The sequence below is a fragment of the Salvelinus alpinus genome, chromosome 17 (genome assembly GCF_045679555.1).
Source record: "Salvelinus alpinus chromosome 17, SLU_Salpinus.1, whole genome shotgun sequence".
NCBI classification, from domain to species: Eukaryota; Metazoa; Chordata; class Actinopteri; order Salmoniformes; family Salmonidae; genus Salvelinus; species Salvelinus alpinus.
In genome coordinates, this window is record NC_092102.1 from 16,316,465 (window position 1) to 16,335,695 (window position 19,231).

At 42.0% G+C, this 19,231-nt stretch overlaps 1 protein-coding gene across 2 annotated transcripts in view; it reads right to left on the reverse strand.

Moving 5' to 3' along the window:
- The window catches only part of LOC139542298 (adenosine deaminase-like), a 31,799-nt gene extending 12,981 nt beyond the window's left edge, over nt 1–18,818 (reverse strand). The window contains exons 1-6 of one of the 2 annotated variants that reach the window (XM_071347547.1): nt 18,672–18,809; nt 11,076–11,290; nt 3,976–4,037; nt 3,534–3,656; nt 852–995; nt 491–606 (exon numbers count right to left, since the gene is read on the reverse strand). In XM_071347547.1, coding sequence (XP_071203648.1) covers nt 491–606; nt 852–995; nt 3,534–3,656; nt 3,976–4,037; nt 11,076–11,231 — 601 coding nt within the window. In that variant the 5' untranslated portion in view covers nt 11,232–11,290; nt 18,672–18,809. Of the gene's footprint in view, nt 1–490; nt 607–851; nt 996–3,533; nt 3,657–3,975; nt 4,038–11,075; nt 11,291–18,671 lie in introns of both variants that reach the window. The other variant, XM_071347548.1, reaches the window with a different exon arrangement.
- Nucleotides 18,819–19,231: the final 413 nt, after the last annotated feature.

A 19,231-nucleotide genomic window follows, 5' to 3' on the forward strand; every position in this document is an offset into this window, starting at 1 on the left:
TTTTGAATCAGCTGTGTAGTGTTAGGGCCAAAACCAAAACGGGCACCCCTTGGGGTCCTGAGGACCGAGTTTGGGAAACCCTGAAAGGGGATCTCTTGTATGGGAGACAATGCTAGCTCCATTCTGTACTGTAACATAGGAGATGAGACTTGCAATTGTTCATTCAGTGATACAATACACAAACAAGAGCCCCTTTTTACTGTCAGCATTGGGTCAGCAAATGGTAACATTAACTAAGGAGAAAAATAAATAATGTGCACAGTATCACACCATCGTCAAGTATAGATCAACGCAATTGAGTGGGGATGGAATGAAACGAGAGACAGTCAGAAAATGACCACAACAGGAAGTGTTTTTAAATGTGAGATTTTTGGCTTGCAACCTTCTACAGTGTGATAAGGATCACAGACAAAACTACAGACAATGAGGAGGGGATGAGTTGTGCCAGACAGACAGGGCAGGAGCATGAACAGGACAGTGAGGGCATTACTTGGCATGTGGCGCATGCAGCACAGAATGGACCTGGCTTTGATTTTGTATGCCTTCTCTCCCTCGGCCAGTCCCTGGTTCACCAAGTGAACCACCTCATCTGGGCTCAGGTCACCTCTGGGAGAAGAGAGAGTGAAATCAAGACAGAGAGAATTCTTGAATGTATTTCTATGTTTAATGTTATACGTTTTGAGCTCTAAGAACAAGAACAGATACCTACAAATGATATGAACAATACAAAAAACTCTGCCGTTGGAGAGCACAAGGAACTCAAAGAAGTACTGTATTGCACATGTCCATATATTCACACTTTTCTGTCAGCTACCTTACCAACTCAGAAAAATATAATATCATCCACTTACTCTTTTTGGTTCCATGGAATGGGTTCTACGTCAGTGTTAGCCAGCAAGTGTGGGCTGTATCTGACTTCAACGTAGATGACCCCTTCTTTGGCTTTGTCCTCCACAAACTCATAAGCTATCCTCTTGATCGCCTCTCTGTCGCCACTGGAAAGGTAATTCAAAATCAGTGGAAGACTAAGAGAAACAACATGAATATTTACTCAACGATGGCAGGTAATGCAAATTATTAGTCAGCAACAAAGGCCCTACATTTTTGGGTGATTTCCTCAAATTATGCTCATCCAGATACAAATACATTTTTAAAACAACTTGATTTAGGACACACATAAAACAAAGGAAATGTTCTAGGAACAGCCAGCTATTCTTTGCGTCTTTTCCCTCTTTGCCTGCAGGGTTAATACAGGGTAGTAGTGTGTCTCTGAATGGCAGAAGGGTAATCTGATCGTACATCCTCAGCACACCACAGCAGGAGGACTATTACTGTCACAGAGTCAGAGCATAGCAAGCCGATAAACCAACACTCCACGTGACCTCTGAACTGCACTTGAATTTACACTGAGCAATTAACTGCTACTGCCAATTAGGACTGACTATCTGGAGGAGAAAATGACTATCATTATCCCTGTAATTATCATTATCCCTGTAATGACGATAAAGGACATAAGATCAGCCTGTGTACAGTATTTGAAGAATGACATAGGGGATAATAGAATATTATAGTCATTTGTAATAGTAGTAGTTTCATTGGATTTTGAGTGCATATCATTCCGTTATATTGTGCACATTTCTGTAAAAGTCCCTGTGGAGTAATGGGTATGTTGGAGTGGTGGGAAATGTCTGCAAACTCACTCAGCTGTTCCTAGCGTCGTTTCCCTTTCTGTTGCTTTTTGACTTCACAACACAGATTCTGTTTCACATCACATGATTGGTCCGAATGCTTGTTGTTCCCCCACCCCCATGCTTATCCATCCACCTACACACATAAAAATCCTGCATGAGCCAAACGCAGCTAACAAGTTCCCCTATTTTGTTGTTGTCGTGTAAGGGGTCGCACCAGACGCAACAACAAGGTTTTCAAGCGAAGGACTTCATAAAGAATGCTTTATTCAGCATAACTGCTAGCTAGCAGCTGATCTGTCCTGGCTAGAGGCTACGACTACAAACCATTGTTCTTTCTGTTCTTTCTTGGTTAGCCTGGCAGAGAATTGAAACATCACGTTACCCATTAAAAAACACCATATAGTCTAAGCAGTGGGTGAGATTTGAGTTTAGATTTTCACTAGGATTTTTTCAAAAGTACCATCTGGGGGCCAAAATGTGAAATATGTTGGTACTGTAGATTTTGGGTTAAATATAAGGTAGTGTTGTAATGGGAATGGAATACATAACAACCTTGACTCTGTCTGAGTTCAGTTGTTTGCCAAAGAGACACCTGCTCGCATCATGACGTGCTCCTCTGTGCTGCATGATCTGCATTTCAACTAACTGACCCCCTAGTCTGGCCACCAGAGGAAACATTGCATAATACTGTCTCTGTCCGCGTTACATTCACTCACTAACCAGGAAGAAGACCTATCAAGCCCTGGTCTTAAAGTGAAGGTACCTCAAATTGGGCTGCTATTTAACTCACGCAATTCACAATCATTACAAATGACAGTTCCAATACAAAGCTCCCCCTCACTTCCATATTTTAGCCGTAATTTAACAAATTAGGTGATCACGTGTTCTTTAAAAGCTTGTTGATTGCATTGCGTGTCATGCAAATACATTTAAATTCCTGACTCCTAACACACTGTACAGCAGTTATGATTCTTGTTGAAATAAAACAGGGAGGTAACAGTACATGTCATCTCCGTCATGGCTCTCTACAGATTGAACTTTCATCTCCATCTAAGAGCCATCTGCAATAATAAAGCTGATTAAAGAGCTTGGTGGAGCACAACCTCCTGTAAACTGAACATGACACAAATTGGTAGTGTAGCACCTTGATGCCATCTTGTGCTGTAACACATAAAGTACTTAAGTAAAAACACTTTAAAGTACTACTTAAGTAGTTTGGGGTATCTGTACTTTACTGTACTATTTTTTGATTACTTTTACTTTACTACATTCCTTAAGAAAACTATTAAAGTACTCGTTACATTTTGAATGCTTAGTAGAACAGGAAAATGGTCCAATTCATGCAATTATCAAGAGAACATCTCGGGTCATCCCTACTGCCTCTGATCTGGCGGACTCACTAAACACAAATAATTTGTTTGTAAATTATGTCTCAGTGTTGGATTGGGCCTCTGGCTATCCATACATTTTAAAACAAGAAAACAGTGCCTTCCGATTGGCTAAATATAAGGGATTTAAAATTATTTTGATACTTAAGTATATTTTAGCAATTACATTTACTTTTGATACTTAAGTATATTTAAAACCAAATACTTTTAGACTTGTACTCAAGAAGTATTTTACTGGTTAACTTTCACTTTTACTTGAGTCATTTTCCATTATGGTATCTTTACTTTTTCTCAAGTATGACAATTGGGTACTTTTTCCACCACTGCTTTTGAGTTTGACATCTTGAGACAACTTCTCCCGGTGATAATTACAGTATGAAACCAAAAGCTCAGGGGATTAGTGCAGTAGTCAGCATCTCATTATCTCAGCCATCTTCATGTTCAGGGTACTTACGCAATAACGTGCATGTACACTGCGAACTTGCCGAGGAACTCTGTGAGGGTGGCAGGCTGGTGTATTACACAGATTTGTCTCATGTCCTCCACTGTGCTTGCAGGCAGGGTGATCCCACGTCGCCTGGGACAGACATACAGAAACAGAGGACTTTAAAAGTACAAGCAGCAATAGGTAGCTACAGCTGCTCAATGTTATTTTCAATTAATTATATTAATGACTTAAAGGAAATTGCTAGTTCAAAAATAGCCCCATAAATAGGCCTACGTGTTCCAAACGCAGATACTGAAAGAACAATGTGTCACCTGAACCTAATAAACCATCTAATAACCCTTTTACCAAAGGTAATTGACAGTTAATGTTTAAAGAGAACTTGCAAAACCTGTTATAAAGCACACTATTTAAACAAAATACAAAGAATTCAACAGGTTTATAAACTTACTTGGCAACGTCTAGGATGGTCTCCACTCGGAGAGCGCCATCAAGATGCACATGCAGCTCAATCTGAAGACGAGACACAATTCAAAATGTAAATGTACTTTAACCTAATGACCTATAGAGTAATTTAGCCTGAATTGAAGTACAGACAATCAGGATGAACTCGAACAAATCAATAGACTAAACATTGGCAAATGAGAGAGTATGTGTTGTTGTGTGATGTGGTTCAATGCAATGTGTTGGCTGGACCACATCTATAACGAATGCAGTGTGCAATTTGGGCACCGTAGTTGTTGCAGTCGGTGAAAAGGCCAGGGATGCCAGAGAAGGTTCAAAGAAGAGCAACTGAGTGCTCGGCCCTTATTCCATCAGAGCTGACAGATGAAAGTGCTAAACCTTGCCCAGCTACTCTACACCAGCTGACTACAGGGCAGATTGACTGTGGTCACCCCAACCCTCAGTTACAACTAATAAAACATGACCAGAGGATTCGATTGTAAAGGGAAGGTATATAATGTATCGATTTTGTTATCTTTTGACCGTCTGAGGCACATACTGGATGAGATGAGATTGAAAATATAGGTAATGTATTCCTAAGAAATAACAAATCTTCCAAGAAGAGCAACAGGAAAGAACCTTGAAAAGTTCTAAGCCATATTTATCATCTTACAGTTTACAGGTGTAGGATCTTAATTTGATCACTCTGTTATTGCTGGGAATTTTCCCTGCACCATAGGATTTATTGAAAACCCGCACTAACAAATGGTTATTTTTACAGTATTGCACTGTTCATGTAGCTTACATTTTGGCTAGCTAATAGCCTAACCACTGATCAAGCAACATTACGTTGGCGGAAAGTACGTATGGACTAAACGTTAAAATCCTGTTGCTGCAGTACTATTTTGTTATGACAATACTGGTCAAATTAAGGTCCTACACCTGTATGTGTCTGACAGGTTGGCTCTTGAAGGGAATACAATTACGGTTATTACATATTGAGTTTAGTATGAGTGTGATAATTATGGTATGATCCCGGCCACTAACAATGGTATGACAGGAAACCAACGCCTTGAAATACTAATTTGTTTTCTATAAGAAATGTGAAGGTAGTCTACTTTGCAGTATAATTTAATGTATGTAATCAACAGTGCGAAAATCACTGTAGGCCCTATGATGTTAAAGTCAAGTCACGACACAATCTGAAGACTGTTATTTATCTAATTAACTAACTATGTTTAATTGTTACCCAATTTTAAATTAATCATGTAACAATTAACTCATTAGGATCTGGGGCACCACGAGAGCGGTTCTTTAAAGAGTTACCATTAAACTCCCGAATTAAACTCTAAAAAGGTCTTTACCCATCACATCTATAAACAGTCAACTTATTAATCATAACCTTGTATCATATCATCATTCTGAACAGTCGTAGCCTCCTGGCATCTGCAAAAACCTGAGGCTTACTTATGATTCAGTACTACACAAATTGCTTTAATTATTTATTTACTAGCTAATTAAATGGGAACACAGGATAAACATACACACTCCGCACCGGTTATTGACTGGAGACGTAATATGCTGATAACAGGTCCATAGCGAAATGACAACAACATTGATGCTTGTTAAAGAAGAGATGGCGAGGAAGAGGGTGTCACGCCCTGACCATAGAGAGCCTGTTATTCTCTATGTGGGTTAGGTCGGGGTGGGACTAGGGTGGGTCATCTAGGTAATTATATATCTATGTTGGCCACTCTCGTGGTGCCCCAAATTACACTATTAATTAAAATTGGGTAACAATTAAACATAGTTAGTTGATTAGATAAATAGCAGTCATCAGATTAATGAAAGTAAAGTAACGATACATTGATCATCCTTGAGATGTTTCTACAATTTGATTGGAGTCCACCTGTGGTCAATTTAATTGATTGGACATTATTTGGAAAGAAACACACCTGTCTATATGAGATCCCACAGTTGACAGTGCATGTAACAGCAAAAACCAAACCATGAGGTTCAAGGATTGGTTCGCAGAGCTCCAAGACAGGGTACCAAAACATTTTTGCAGCATTGAAGGTCCCCAAGAACACAGTGGCCTTCATCATTCTTAAATGGAAGAAGTTTGGAACCACCAAGACTCTTCCTAGAGCTGTCCGCCTGGCCAAACTGAGTAATCAGGAGAGAAGGGCCTTGGTCAGCGAGGTGACCAAGAACCCGATGGTCTCTCTGACAGAGCTCCAGAATTCCTCTGTGGCGATGGGAGAACCTTCCAGAAGGACAACCATCTATGCAGCACTCCAGAAAGCAGGCCTTTATGGTACAGTGGCCAGACGGAAGCCACTCCTCAGTAAAAGGCACATGACAGCCAGCTTGGAGATTGACAAAAGGAACCTAAAGGACTCTCAGACCATGAGAAACAAGATTCTCTGGTCTGATGGAACAAAGATTGAACTCTTTGGCCTGAATGCCAAGTGTCACGCCTGGAGGAAACCTGGCACCTTCCCTATGGTGAAGCATGATGGTGGCAGCATCATGCTGTGGAGATGTTTTTCAGCAGCAGGGACTGGGAGACTAGTCAGGATAGAGGGAAAGATGAATGGAACAAAGTACAGAGAAATCCTTGGTGAAAACCTGCTCCAGAGCGATGGTTCACCTTCCAACAGGACAACAACCCTAAACACACAGCCAAGGCAATGCAGGAGTGGCTTTGGGACAAGTCTCCGAATGTCCTTGAGTGGCCCTGCCAGAGCCCGCACTTGAACCTGATCGAACATCTCTGGAGAGACCTGAAAATAGCTGGCAAGTGACGCTCCCCATCCAACCTGACAGATCTTGAGAGGATCTGCAGAGAAGAATGGGAGAAATACCCAAAATACAGGTGTGCCAAGCATGTAGCGTCATACCCAAGAAGACTCAACGCTGTAGTCACTGCCAAAGGTACTTCAACAAAGTACTGAGTAAAGGGTCTGAGTACTTATGTAAATGTGATATTTCCATTTTTTTTATGCATTTGCAAAAAATAAAAAATTAACTGTTTTTGCTTTGTCATTATGGGGTATTGTTTGTAGATTGATGAGGGGGAAACAATATTTAATCCATTTCAGAATAAGGCTGTAACGTAACAAAATGTGGAAACGGTCAAGGGGTTTGAATACTTTTCGAATGCACTGTAAATAAAAATGTGTCTCCAACAGGGTTACCTTTGGCACAGTATTGGCCTACAGTACGCAGGCTAAATCCTAACTAGTTGAACACAACAGCCATTTTTCTCTAGATGTCACCTTATGGAATATAGGGAAATAATCAGTTCCTGTGAAACATTTCAATCATGTGACAAACTCTTTCCACAGAGGGCCGAGTGTCTGCGGGTTTTCGCTCCTCCCTTGTACTTGATTGATGAATTAAGGTCACTAATTATTAAGAACTTCCCTCACCTGGTTGTCTAGGTCTTAATTAAAAGGAAAAACCCACAGACACTAGGCCATCCATGGAATGAGTTTGATTTACGTTCTTTGAAAAAATGTAGAGCCTGTCTGAACACGCTATGACTAGGTAGACTTCACAGTGTACTACACACCCTAGTAGAACTATGTCAGAGTACACCAAAAGGCCTTCATGAATTTACAGCAACAGCTGTAATCTTGTCTCACAGAGCCATTAGGTTTTGTGTTAGGCTTGAAACCTGAAACCTATCAGTCAATACACATGTATTATTCAATTTCCAGCACTAGAGTGGCTTAAATGCAAGACTGAGTAGAATGCAGTTATTTACCACCAATGTGCTCCTCAGCTGTATAGAGGTTCCTATAATAAGGTTTTGTCAACAACCACTTTTCACACTGACAACATGTCCAGGGTGTAAGTCTCCCATGACTGTTACAGCATCTCTATTCAATACACTCCTCCATGCGTGTGAGCATGTGCCTGTGTACGTGTACATGCCTATGAGACAAAGAAACAGACGAAAGGATGAGTGAATATGTGCTTAGATAATGTGTAATGTGTATAATTTGAAGAATGAGTTATACATTACAGTGTTGAAGAAGACAGTGTCGAAATAACATTAGTGAGTTAAGAGTACAGATATGAGCAATATCAACAGGGACATACAGTTGTGGCCATATATATTGTATCCCTTGCACTTTGCTGCATCTTTCAACTGGCAATTTGGCCCACTTCTAAGCAGCAAACTTCTCTAATTCTTCAATGTTTGAAGGGTGACCTCCACCAACTGCTGTTTTCAGATCTCGCCATAGGTTATGGATGTGATTCAGATCGGGCCACCCCAGAACCTCTTCTTGAACCATCCATGGGTGTTTTTTTTATGTGTGTTTGGGGTCGTTGTCCTGCTGGAAGACCCACAACCTTCAACGGAGACCCAGTTTTTGGACACTGGGTTGAACATTGGTCTCCAAAACACCTGATAATCTGCTGATTTCATGATGCCTTGCACGTTTAAGGATCCCAGTACCAGAGGCAGAAAAATCAACCCCCACAGCATTAGAAAACCTCCCCCATTTGATTGTAGGGAGGGTGTTATTTTCATTGAATGCTACATTTGGTTGTCAGTAAACACAGCGCTGATCTGTATTGCCAAAAAGCTCAACTTTTGTTTCACTGGTCCACAGAACATTTCCCCCGGGATTTAGGCTTGTTTGAGTGGGTTTTTGAGAAGTACAATCAGGCTATCTTTTGTCATCTTCAGCAGTGGGGTCTTCCTATGTTTACCAATGACCAAATGAGCCATTCATACACTCTCCCTACAATCAAACATGGGGAGGTTTGATAATGCTGTTTCAAAGAGAGTACATTATGAAGATTGGAGAAGCAGTTTCTGCCTATAGTTATCCCCGATCACGCTAGGCGATATCCTGGCGACGTTGGCTAGCTAAGCTCACGCGCAGAAACATGTCCTCAGTCAAACGGTCGTCTCACGCCAAACTGCGCATGTGCAGGCCGTCAAATCAAAGGCACTCCTTCAATATAAAAGATGTTTTCACTAAAACACTTTCACAAGGTTGAAGTAATAACATGTTCAACTACTTAAGACATTGGCTCCAATCTATCTTGTGCCTTTTTAGATTTAGATAAAATGAACAACTTAAGGAAGAATGTTTCACTTCTCAAACCCCAAACCCCGGCCTCATCTGCTTAGTCTGCTTCGCAAGCATTTCTGGAAATCTTGCGCCTGGTTTTAGAAACTCTGTGGCTGTTGGGTCACATTGCTGCCTCTGTCACTGGAGGCCTTGAATGTGTGCAGGATATCATGAACTCAGCAGATTATCAAGGTGTTTTGGAGTGCAATGTTCAGGAATTATTTAGGAAAAGTGCAAGGGTGACAATTTATTTGGCCTCAATTGTACATGCAATGGAAAGGATAGTTATTTATAATCTGTGTTCTTGCCGCTTACATAGATACAGGAACTGAAAGAAAATGTCTTTAACAACTTTATTTTGTTAGCTTGTGTAACAGGCGTGCATGGCAGTAACAGAATACACAATCAAGACTCATTAAACAACACAACATGTTATGTAATGCACAGTATATGTTTATCTCACACGGATAGTTGACCTATGGTAGATAAGAGAAAAAGTGAATGTGTCAAGTCATTGTCCTGCCCCTTTCTTACGGTCTACCTCCTTACACAGTCAGTGTAACATAATAAAATGGACATACAGGGTGTCTATACACACACACACACATTGGAGTTGTTCTACCTACATCTAATAATGGTATACTGTGAAAAACTATTGGTCACTAAATCTGGCGGGATGAAGGACCATGTAAAAAACTGTTGGTAGCTAAATCCTTCTAGAAGGACCATGTTGAAACGGTTGGCTGGTGTGCCCTCACCTTCTGAGCGGTCGGCTATGAATGGCCCCATATTGGTTTGGTTCTGCCCACTATAGTACTGTCTGGTCAGAACATGATGTTGAGGCCCATACTGAACACTTGGAAACAGCTATGTGTGTTGGCGACCATTTGAAGATGTTTATACACTACAATCACCAAAGGTATGTGGACACCTGCTCATCGAACAGCTCATGTTAGTCGATTAGGCCTGGCTCACAGTCGGCATTCCAAATCATCCCAAAGGTGTTCGATGGGGTTGGAAGCACAGAATCGTCTAGAATGTCATTGTATGCTGTAGCGTTAAAATGTCCCTTCACTGGAACTAAGGGGCCTAGCCTGAACCATGAAAAACAGTCCCAGACCATTATTACTCCTCCACCTAACTTTACATTTGGCACTATGCATGCAGGCAGGTAGCATTCTCCTGGCATCTGCCAAACCCAGATTCGTCCGTCGGACTGCCAGATGGTGAAGCGTGATTTATCACTCCAGAGAACGTGTTTCCACTGCTCCAGAGTCCAATGGCGGTGAGCTTTACACAACTCCAGCCGACGCTTGGCATTGAGCATGGTGATCTTAGGCTTGTGTGGCTGCTCGCCCATGGAAAACCATTTCATGAAGCTCCCTACAAACGGTTGTAGTGCGGATGTTGCTTCCAGAGGCAGTTTGGAACTTGGTAGTGAGCGTTGCAACCTGAGGACAGACGCTTCAGCACTCGGTGGTCCCATTCAGTGAGCTTGTGTGGCCTACCACTTCGCGGCTGAGCTGTTGTTGCTCGTAGGTGGCCTCCTATGAAGGTGGCAGGTTGAAAGTCACTGAGCTCTTCAGTAAGGCCATTCTACTGTCAATGTTTGTCTATGGAGATTGCATGGCTGTGTGCTGGATTTTGATACACCTATCAGCAACGGGTGTGGCTGAAATAGCCGAATCCACCAATTTGAAGGGTTGTCCACATACTTTGGTATATGTATGATTGTGGTAAATCGAATGACTTGGAATCTTATTGTTGTGATTCTAGAAGACAAATATCTGCACACATGTAAACAGTATTAGTCAAAAGTTTGGACGCACCTACTCATTCAAGGGTTTTTCTTTATTTTTACTATTTTCTACATTGTAGAATAATACTGAAGACATAAACTACGAAATAACACATCTGGAATCATGTACAAGTATTTTATATTTGAGATTCTTCAAAGTAGCCATCCTTCGATAACTTTGCACACTCTTGGCATTCTCTCAACCAGCTTTACCTGGAATGCTTTTCCAACCGTCTTGAAGGAGTTCTTACATATGCTGAGCACTTGTTGGCCGCTTTTCCAGCACTCTGCGCTCCAACTCATCCCAAACCATCTCAATTGGGTTAAGGTCAGGTGATTGTGGAGGCCAGATCTGATGAGGCACTCCATCACTCTCCTTCCTGGTCAATTAGCCCTTACACAGCCTGGAGGTGTGTTGAGTCATTGTCCTGTTGAAAAACAAATGATAGTGGGACTAAGCGCAAACCAGGTGGGATGGCGTATCGCTGCAGAATGTGCCTTGAATTCTAAATAAATCACTGACAGTGTCACCATCAAAGCACCCCCACACCATAACACCTCCATGCTTCACGGTGGGAACCACACACGCGGAGATCATCTGTAAACCTACTATGCGTCTCACAAAGACACAGCAGTTGGAACCAAAAATCTCAAATTTAGACTCATCAGACCAAAGGACAGATTTCCACCGGTCTAATGTCCATTGCTCGTGTTTCTTGGCCCAAGCAAGACTCTTCTTCTTCTTTTTGTCCTTTAGTAGTGGTTTCTTTGCAGCAATTTGACCATGAAGGCCTGACTCACAGTCTCCTCTGAACAATTGATGTTGAGATGTGTCTGTTACTTGAACTTTGTGAAGCATTTATTAGGCTGCAATTTCTGAGGCTGGTAACTCTAATGAATTTATCCTCTACAGCAGAGGTAAATCTGGGTCTTTCTTTCCTGTGGTTCTCATGAGAGCCGGTTTCAACTTTCAAAGTTCTTGAAATGTTCCAGATTGACCTTCATGTCTTAAAGTAATGATGGACTGTCGTTTCTCTTTGCTTATTTGAGCTGTTCTTGCCATAATACACCTACTCATTCACTCATTACCAAATAGGGCTATCTTCTGTATACCACCCCTACCTTGACACATCACAACTGATTGGCTCAAACGCATTAAGAAGGAAAGAAATTCCACAAATTAACTTTTAACAAGGCACACCTGTTCGTTTTAAATGGATTCCAGGTGACTACCCCATGAAGCTGGTTGAGAGAATGCCAAGACTGTGCAAAGCTGTAATCAAGGCAAAGGGTGTCTACTTGGAAGAATCTCAAATATAAAATACAATGTAGAAAATAGTAAAAATTAAACCCTTGAATGAGTAGGTGTGTCCAAACTTTTGACTGGTACTGTATGAATAAATGACAAACAGCATTACACTTACAACATGTTTATAAAGGGCTATAAACACAGCATCAACAAACATAAACATTCACTCTTGGAGAGAGAGAAACAAATTACTTGGATTGACAACCTCTCCCCCCAGCCTGGTGCGAGAATCTGCCATTTTATCAGATCTGGCAAGGTGCCACAGGGTCATAAATTACTCAGAGCATGAGCAAGCTCCAAGAACAGTCTGTGATGACTTTAGAAGATCATCCAAGGCAGTACAATAAACCCCCTCATTAAAAAAAACTAGGCAAGTCAGTTAAGAACAAACTGTTATTTACAATGACAGCCTACGGTGGCCAAACCCAGACGATGCTGGGCAAATTGTGCGCCGCCCTATGGGACGACTCCCAATCACGGCCAGATGTGTTACAGCCTGGATAATAAAAGGCAACTATGGAAAAAGCTGAGGTAGCGTGTGCATGCAAAATACTATGTTTATTAGGGGTGAAACGGTTCGTGTATTCTTATCGAACTGTTCGGTACAGTGTCCACGGTGCACGGTATGCACTGCGAACCGAACATTACATTAATCATATAGCTAGGAAAATATATACATATTTAATTGTAAAAAAAAAGATTATTGCCTAAACCAATGGCGTATAAATTAACGTGGGAAAAATATCCACATAGTAATAAAGGTGTCTTAAAAAAAGAAAAAATTGTCTTGTAGCTGTATGCAGCTCCGCTCATTAGTTATTTCACTCCAGCGAGAAGAGAGCTGAGAGACCGTTGTAGCAGCAATTAGCTTATGAAGGAATTAGCAGTTAGCTAAATGCAAAGGAGCAACATAGCAAGCATTGAGAGCCAGAACAAGACGCCCCAGTATCATTCAGGTCTGCCGTCTGGGAACATTTCGGTTTCCCTGTAAACTATAACGAGGATGGCCAACGAGTGGTGGATAAAACTTCTACAACATGTAGGCTCTGTTTATTTCCAATAGCCTATTTAAGTGACAATACGAGTAACATGACTACTCATTTACGCTGGCATCACCCTAAAGTGCCAATCGGTGGGACTTGGCGAAAAAAATTTAACGGCAACCAATCGGCAACCACTTCTCCCCAAATCAACGCAGCGATAGCAAAATTCATAGCGGCAGATATGAGACCCTTCCCTGTGGTAGAGAATGCGGGGTTCAGAAACATGTTTAAAGTGGCCGCGCTTCACTATTCCTTCCCACACACATTAATACCTGCCTTGTACAAAAAAAACGAAAGAACATCTTGAGTTTCCCTTAAATCCCGTTAGGTTTGCTGCTCAGCCTACCTTAGTTATCCTAGCCCTGCCATTCCCAACCAATTAGAGCGGGCAAGTGGGCCATTTGGTTTCCATTGGGTGGTCGATTATTGTTACAATATTCGCTGGTGCGTGCGAGTACCTGTTTTTGTGCCATTGAGGATCGCGCAGATGACTACGGGTCTCGTCCCGTGTGTTAATCATTGTGCGCGTGTGTTATTTATTCGAGCCTACACAAAACAGCCCTTATTGTAAGTGTTTCTAAAATCCCCTATGGGAAAAATGAATAGTGGAAAAACGATTAGAACCATTTCCCTGTTTGCACACTGGGTTTTATTGGTACTATGACTCATACTGTGGTACTCTATTGCTTAAGTACACTATATGCTATGTAAAACCTCAGTAAGTGACTGACAAAATATATCAATAGAAAATGTAGACTATCTAGGCCAGTGGAACTCATTGCACAGCCCGCAGGCCGAGCCATTAATTTGTGGCTCGCTCTGATTTTCCTATTTTCCATTCATAATACATAACAATGATGTAATTTCAATTAAATGTGTTTAATGCAGGCCTGAATCACTTTGTTGAATATATATATTGTTCCCTTGACGGCAGATAGATAGCAGTATAGCACAGCTGTTGAACATAAAGGCCGAAATAGAACACAACTGCTCAGCTACAGCGACTGACACATATCAGTTTGCTACTGGCTAATTTTGCAGTCTGGTCGACATGGATCGATTTATTGTAAAAAAGAAACATAAATGTATTGACAATGAAAATGAGGCGGAAGCTATGAACAAACAACCACCGGAGAACCAGGAAAATCAGGAAGATGGCGGCGGGGAAATGCAGCTAGCTAATGCAGCTAACGTAGCTAACGTGGCTAAGAGAAGGATACGGTCGATTCAAGAAGAACACAGAAAGTTCCAAGAGAAATGGACAGACAAGTATTTTTTTGTACTGCATGATGGAACTAGCTCACTGTCTCATTTGCCAGAAGGCAGTCAATTGTTTTAAACAAGCAAATTTAGAGAGTGACTGTCATGACTTCCACCAAAGGTGGCTCCTCTCCCTGTTCGGGCGGTCCTCGTCACCGGTCTACTAGCTGCCACTGATCCCTTTTTTCTTTCTGTTGGTTTTGTCTGTTTTCACCTGTTGCTCATTAGTTTGTCTATTTAAACTTCTAGTGCTCGCTTGCTGTTGTGCGGGCTTATTCCTTACTGTCAGTGGTGCTGTTGTTTTTTTCGCCTGCGTATTATGTTCTTCCCTGTTTTGGAGACATACGTGTTCATTGGGCATTGCCTGTTTGTTTGGCTAGACTACGCGAAATAAAACGCATTTCTTTGAAATTTTGCTCTCTGCGCCTGACTCTACACCCACCACTCCTAGAAATACGTGACAGGGACATTTCCAGTCAAATCATGCCCACTTTGACAAAACATATCTGCCACAACGCAACCTCAGAAACAACCAAATAGCGCAACTCAAAGGACAACAACAAACGATGGACAGATCTAGCACTGTTGCAGAGAAAACGACAGAGGAAAAATAGGAGATTGCTTGGATACTCGTGAGAAACAAGAAGGCCTTCACAGATGTGGAGATAATGTAAATAATGTATATTGGCCTCAGCCGAAATATTGTATGCTGATTTCACAAACAAGGAAGCTATTTTAAAGCAAATTAAGGGACTGCAACTCTTAGACTCGACCATAACAAGACATGGGTGAAGACATCGGTAAGCAACTGATTACTGACATATCCCAAGCACCGTGTTTTAGTATTGCACTTGGCGAAAGCACTGATGTAAGTGACATTCCCCAATAATGTGCTTGGGTCCGCTTCTCTCAAAATGAGTCGTTCAGAGAGGAACTTTTATGTTTACTGCCTCTTCAGGGACAAACACGAGGAGAGGATATTCTGAAAGCCCTTGTTACATTTTTTGCTGATAATAATATTGACTGGTCAAATCTGGCATCTGTGTGCAATGACAGCGCCCCAAACATGTGAGGGAAGGAGTAGGGACTCATGGGGCCTGATGAGAGAGAGGATATTCACAAATTTGATACGTTTTATTGTATCATTCATCATGAAGCACTTGTGGCTAAACTCAAAGATTGTGACTAACAGAATGTGATGCAGCAAGTCGTGTGCGTGGTGAACATTATTATTGCGAGGGCACTGAATCACCGGCAATTCCGTGAGTTGCTGGAGGAATACCAGACAGAATACGGCGACTTGATATTTCACAATGAGGTGAGATGGCTGTCTCGTGGCAGAGTTTTGGAAAGATTTCTCTCTTTCTCCATCAAATCCGTGAATTTGTTGCAAGAAAAAGGAGAGAGGAACCAGAGTGGATGATCCACAGTTAATATTAAAGCTGGCTTTTTTAACTGACATCACCTGCCCCCTGAACACGGTGAATCTCCAGCTCCAAGGGAAAGCTAAAACTCCGGACAAAATGCTGCGTGTGGTCACAGCATTTCAAAATAAAATCACCACTGTTCATACCTGACAGACAGATTGTTCATTTCCCAAAACTCAAGAGTAGTCACCACATCCAACCCAGACATACCGCCACATTTTAGCTATGATGCATTTGTGCGTGTGTTGGAAGAGTTTAAGTTGGAGTTTGAGTCAAGATTCAAGGATATGATGGAGTACAAGGAGTTTTTCAACTTCATTGAGAACCCCTTTCATGTGCCAGTGGCATCTCTGACCCCAGTCATCACAGCCCTCGGTCCTGACCATGCTGGCATAGAGAGTGAGATAGTGGAGCTGCAGGCAAATGACACATTGCAAGGTGAACTAAGATCAGGTGTTACCCACTTCTGAAGCAGTGTGTGCAAAAGGTACATTTTTTGTCAGCACTTATTTATGTGAAGCAAAATTTTCAACAATGTACATTGTGAAACAAAAACAGAGAAACAGACTGACCAATGTACACCTGGATTGCCTCACAAGGATAGCAACAACAGACTATACATTTAGAATGAATTCAGTCAACGAGCAGAAGGGACATTTTCGCTCATCCAACTACTGAGGTAACCCTTAATATGGGTCTTATACATGTGATGTAGCCTATTATATGTGTGTGTATGTAAAGTCGCTTTATCAGGACCCTGTCTTTCAAAGATAATCCGTAAAAATCCAAATAACTTCACAGATCTTCATTGTAAAGGGTTTAAACACTGTTTCCCATGCTTGTTCAATGAACCATAAACAATTAATGAACATGCACCTGTGGAACGGTCATTAAGACACTAACAGCTTACAGACGATAGGCAATTAAGGTCAGTTATGAAAACTTAGGACTCTAAAGAGGCCTTTCTACTGACTCTGAAAAACACCAAAAGAAAGATGCACAGGGTCCCTGCTCATCTGCGTGAATGTGCCTTAGGCATGCTGCAAGGAGGCTAGAGGACTGCAGATGTGGCCAGGGCAATAAATTGCAATGTCCGTACTGTGAGACGCCTAAGACAGGTAGACAGGACGGACAGCTGATCGTCCTCACAGTGGCAGACCACGTGTAACAACACCTGCACAGGATCGGTACATCCGAACATCACACCTGCGGGACAGGTACAGGATGGCAACAACTGCCCAAGTTACACCAGGAACGCACAATCCCTCCATCAGTACTCAGACTGTCCGCAATAGGCTGAGTGAGGCTGGGCTGAGAGCTTGTAGGCCTGTTGTAAGGCAAGTCCTCACCAGACATCACCGGCAACAACGTCGCCTATAGTCACAAACCCACTGTCGCTGGACCAGACAGGACTGACAAAAAGTGCTCTTCACTGACGAGTCGCGGTTCCAGATTTGCATTTATCGTCGAAGGAATGAGTGTTACACCGAGGCCTGTACTCTGGAGCGGGATCGAGGTGGAGGTGGAGGGTCCGTCATGGTCTGGGGCGGTGTGTCACAGCATCATCAGACTAAGCTTGTTGTCATTGCAGGCAATCTCAACGCTGTGCATTACAGGGAAGACATCCTCCTCCCTCATGTGGTACCCTTCCTGCAGGCTCATCCTGACATGACCCTCCAGCATGACAATGCTACCAGCCATACTACTCGTTCTGTGCGTGATTTCCTGCAAGACAGGAATGTCAGTGTTCTGCCATGGCCAGCAAAGAGCCCGGATCTCAATCCCATTGTGCACATCTGGGACTTGTTAGATCGGAGGGTGAGGGCTAGGGCCATTCACCCCAGAAATGTCCGGGAACTTGCAGGTGCCTTGGTGGAAGAGTGGGGTAACATCTCACAGCAAGAACTGGCACATCTGGTGCAGTCCACAAGGAGGAGATGCACTGAAGTACTTAATGCAGCTGGTGGCCACACCAGATACTGACAGTTACTTTTGATTTTGACTCCCCCCCTTTGTTCAGGGTCACATTCCATTTCTGTTAGTCACACATCTGTGGAACTTGTTCAGTTTATGTCTTAGTTGTTGAATCTTGTTATGTTCATACAAATATTTACACATGTTACGTTTGCTGAAAATAACGCTTTTCTTTTTTTTACTGGGTTTATATATTTGTGATGCGCTGTAAATCAAATCAATTGCATGTGCTCTTCTGCTCCGAATTTGCTCTCAATTGATAATATTGCAAGAAAAAGTACGACAAATTTAAGTTCTGTGCCGGCCTCTGAATGATTGTCTCAACCCAAAGTGGCCCCCTTACAAAAAAATAGTGAGTAACACTGATCTAGGCTATGCATTCTCTATTTAACGTGTTGCTCGGCGAGGCTTGTGCAAATGAATAGGTTAAAAGCGCAAAGACGGCAGTTCTGCTGTAGTAGTAGACTGGGACTCCTTAAAAACATGCCACTTTGTCTGAAGTGATTTTCGTAGCAGTGTTAGGAAAGCATTGTCGCTAACCTTAACCTAATTCTCCCAACCTGCTGCGTGAGTACTCCTAACCTGTAGACTACATTTCGTTTCTTCTAACCACGTGCATCCGGGGTTTTAGAGTCAAACAGATGAATAAACGACGTGAAACCTTACCATATAAACAAAGTAGCCGAGTGAACTGGTATATTTCCTCAATACAATAACGTGGTTGAGTAATACGAGTGAATCATTTACTGCAAAATTCGCTTTGCCTGATACATTATGTTCTTAATTTGTAACTTACCTTTGGTTTGTTAAATACTATTTGCTCAGTAAAGTGTTCTGCCATTGTGAAAGCTCTCCTGTGACTGCCGACGAATGTGAAACTGCTGATAGCACAGAATGAGTGGCGGGACTTCAAGCTTCTCCCGGTCAGGACTAGCATTTCCAATAATATAGGCAGACCTACATGGCTAGCGCGACACGCCTTAATCCAACCCACCACGACACTGAGCACAGATGTGAATTCAACAGGTATTCCACGTTCCAGTCGGTATTGGCATAAACGCGCTCGTAAATCGAGTTTATCCACCTCTATACATCTATTAAGACCTATGGATACATTTCATGGTTACAATGTTTCCACGATGTGTTTCCACGATGGACCAGTAGAATAGTTGTGGTGTGTAGGATTAGCAGCACAGGTTAATCCTATGTTTAGAGGGTTAACAATGTCCTGATTAGGCCTATATCCTGTCCAGAGCTACTATAGCCAGGACTATACTTCTGGTAAGGAAACACATAAAGGCCTAATGATGATGATGAATAAATCAATGTTACATCAAAACCATTACATTTGTATTT